The sequence below is a fragment of the Montipora foliosa genome, chromosome 8, assembly GCF_036669935.1.
Source record: "Montipora foliosa isolate CH-2021 chromosome 8, ASM3666993v2, whole genome shotgun sequence".
Taxonomy (NCBI): Eukaryota; Metazoa; Cnidaria; class Anthozoa; order Scleractinia; family Acroporidae; genus Montipora; species Montipora foliosa.
In genome coordinates this window covers 52,649,563-52,652,062 of record NC_090876.1, presented here as the reverse complement: position 1 = coordinate 52,652,062, position 2,500 = coordinate 52,649,563, and the positions used below count along the sequence as shown (strand labels likewise).

The 2,500-nt window shown below is 37.7% G+C and overlaps 1 protein-coding gene across 2 annotated transcripts in view; it reads left to right on the top strand.

Moving 5' to 3' along the window:
* Nucleotides 1-2,500, top strand: part of LOC138013211 (tRNA-queuosine alpha-mannosyltransferase-like) — a 13,465-nt gene that overhangs the window by 286 nt on the left and 10,679 nt on the right. The window contains exons 1-2 of one of the 2 annotated variants that reach the window (XM_068860226.1): nucleotides 1-75; nucleotides 2,080-2,247. The exon at nucleotides 1-75 is cut by the window's left edge and continues 286 nt beyond it. In XM_068860226.1, the coding sequence (XP_068716327.1) occupies nucleotides 1-75; nucleotides 2,080-2,247 (243 nt within the window). Of the gene's footprint in view, nucleotides 76-121; nucleotides 684-2,079; nucleotides 2,248-2,500 lie in introns of those variants that run through there. The other variant, XM_068860228.1, reaches the window with a different exon arrangement.

Below are 2,500 nucleotides of genomic sequence, written 5' to 3'. Positions count from 1 at the left end.
CAAGAAATGGCACTGGAGAATGAGAACTAGTGCACTCTATTTATCTCAAAAGATTCCCTATGGGAAAAATTACAAGTAGGCTCATCACGTTGCTTGGGTGATAAAAATTATCATTATGATTGTGCTTCATTTGTTTCATTGCATCCAGCTGGTGGGGCTCCAACGCAGCGGTGTTTGGGGTGCCATGTCCAGAAAGGGAAAGGAACTTTTTTTAAGTGTCTGGTCTTCTAGTGCTGGAGCACTAATTGGGGACACTGTAAACTGAAATTAACAATTAACACGAATCAAATTAAATGTGAGGAGAGGGGAAAACCGGAGTTCCCGGAGAAAAACCTGCCGGTGCAGAGTAGAGAACCAACAGACTCAACCCCCATTTGACGCTGAATCTGGGAATCAAATCCGGGCCACATTGGTGGGAGGCGAGCGCTCTCACCACTCTGCCATACCTGCACACCTGTTGAGCTACCCTACTAGCAGAGGGTTTTTATCTTGCTGTGTTCTCCTTTTAAGGCTCTCTTTACTGTTCCTGTCTTCTTTTTCCACCACAGGGAATGAAGACACGAATGATAAAGACAAGATAAAAAGCCTCTGCTAGCAGGGTACTGTTGAGCACCTGCAGGGATACTCGTCAACAATTTTGAGTGAAAAACATTGAGGGGAGACCATTTTGAGTGGCTTTCAAGGTTTCCTTTACCCATCAATAATATCAAATTAAGAATAACATATAGAAGTCTCTTTAACAGGCGAACAAGTGGAAACATCTTGCATAAAATGGCCAGGCCTGATAAGTCACAGTCTGACCCTAATTTCTGGACATTACTAAACAATGAAACACGAAAACACCAGGTATGACCCCACCATACATTGACTACTATTAAACCAACAAAGGTTGGATTTGAGACTAAATATTGTTTTACATTAGTCCTAAAATGCCATTGCTCCTAATCTCAGTCTTATCTGAATCATAATCTTAATCTCAATGAATTATATAATGTAGAAGCAATAACATTTGAGGTCTAATTTGGCCTAAAACGACATTTAATCTCAAATCCAACCTTTGTCAGTTAGTATTCAATGTACATGTATGGTGGGGTTGTAAATGGTGTTTTAGTGCTTTGTTTCGCTGTTTGTTGTTTGTAGTTTAGTTATGCCCCTGATTTTTAGCTTCTTTTGCCAACCCCAAGTGACACAATCATGAATATCTGATGCAATATATTTTTAACCTGAAGTCTGAAAAAAAAACATCGCTATAGAAACTGCAATTCATTTATGGTCCTGGCTAAATGCATGAGTTAACCCATTGACATCCAAACCGGCCGAAACTGGCCAGACTTAGTATTTTACTCTGTCTAACGCCAGACGATGTTACTCGTCAATGGGGAACCCCGGGGAGTCAATGGGTTAAGGGTAAAGAACAATGATACAGGTTCATGGCAGCTCAGGAGTTTAGTCGAGCACTATTTAGGGATAGAACTTTCCACTTGCAAAGAGTTTAATATTCCATGCTGGAAAGTAATTCAATCATGGCTTAGGATTCCTACGAAGAATTTAAGTCCTACGTCTTCACACAACTAATCTGTTGCATTAGGGGAACCCAACTTTTGACCTCAGAATGCAGGAAATTAAATTACACCTCTGAGAGCTCATGATGGGGTGGGAGGGGGCAAACATGACTCATAGCCTTCTCAGCTGGAATTCCCTCTGGGATTTAATTCTACGTGATTATACATCTGTTATATCCTTTACTTTAAAATCTTATCAATGAAGCCCCTTGCAGAAAAGAACCTTATTTTCTTGATGAAAATTTTACATTTTCATGACAAGTCTTTTATTCCAAAAGCAATGAACCTGCTTTCTCAAAATTCATGTACTTTGATGGTTGCTAACAAACTTCTCTACTGACGTTAAGTACCGGTACTGCTGTATGTTGTACGAATAATTTGGTTCTTTCTTGGGATGTTATTATTAAGGCACATCGTTTCTAATAAGGTTTTAGTTTTAGAGCTCACAAAGCTCAAAAGTTGCAGTACAGTGCCTTATTGTAATTATTATTATAAATTTTCAAACTTTTTTCCAAAGGGTTTTGTTTGCAAGTTCCATCCTGAATTTGGCTGAATTAGTTGCTCTGAGACCAGATCTTGTTCCAATGAAGAAAGTCCTTTACTTTCATGAGAATCAGCTAGTTTACCCTGTGAGAAAACAACAGGACAGAGACTTTCAGTATGGATACAACCAGATTTTATCATGGTAAGGTTCAGTTAAATGTATCAAGCACTGCATTTTCTAATTATACCAGCAAGGCAATGTTACATCAGTGAATTAATAGAACATTACAAATGTAATTTCTGCTTTTCGTACCCTTTCCTGCAAACATCTGAAATCATTATTGGTATAATAAATAAATTATTATTATATTATGATTATTATTATTATTACTCTTTCAGTCTACAAGCATACTTAATTTTTGTATCTTACTCACATAATAATATTATGATATTAT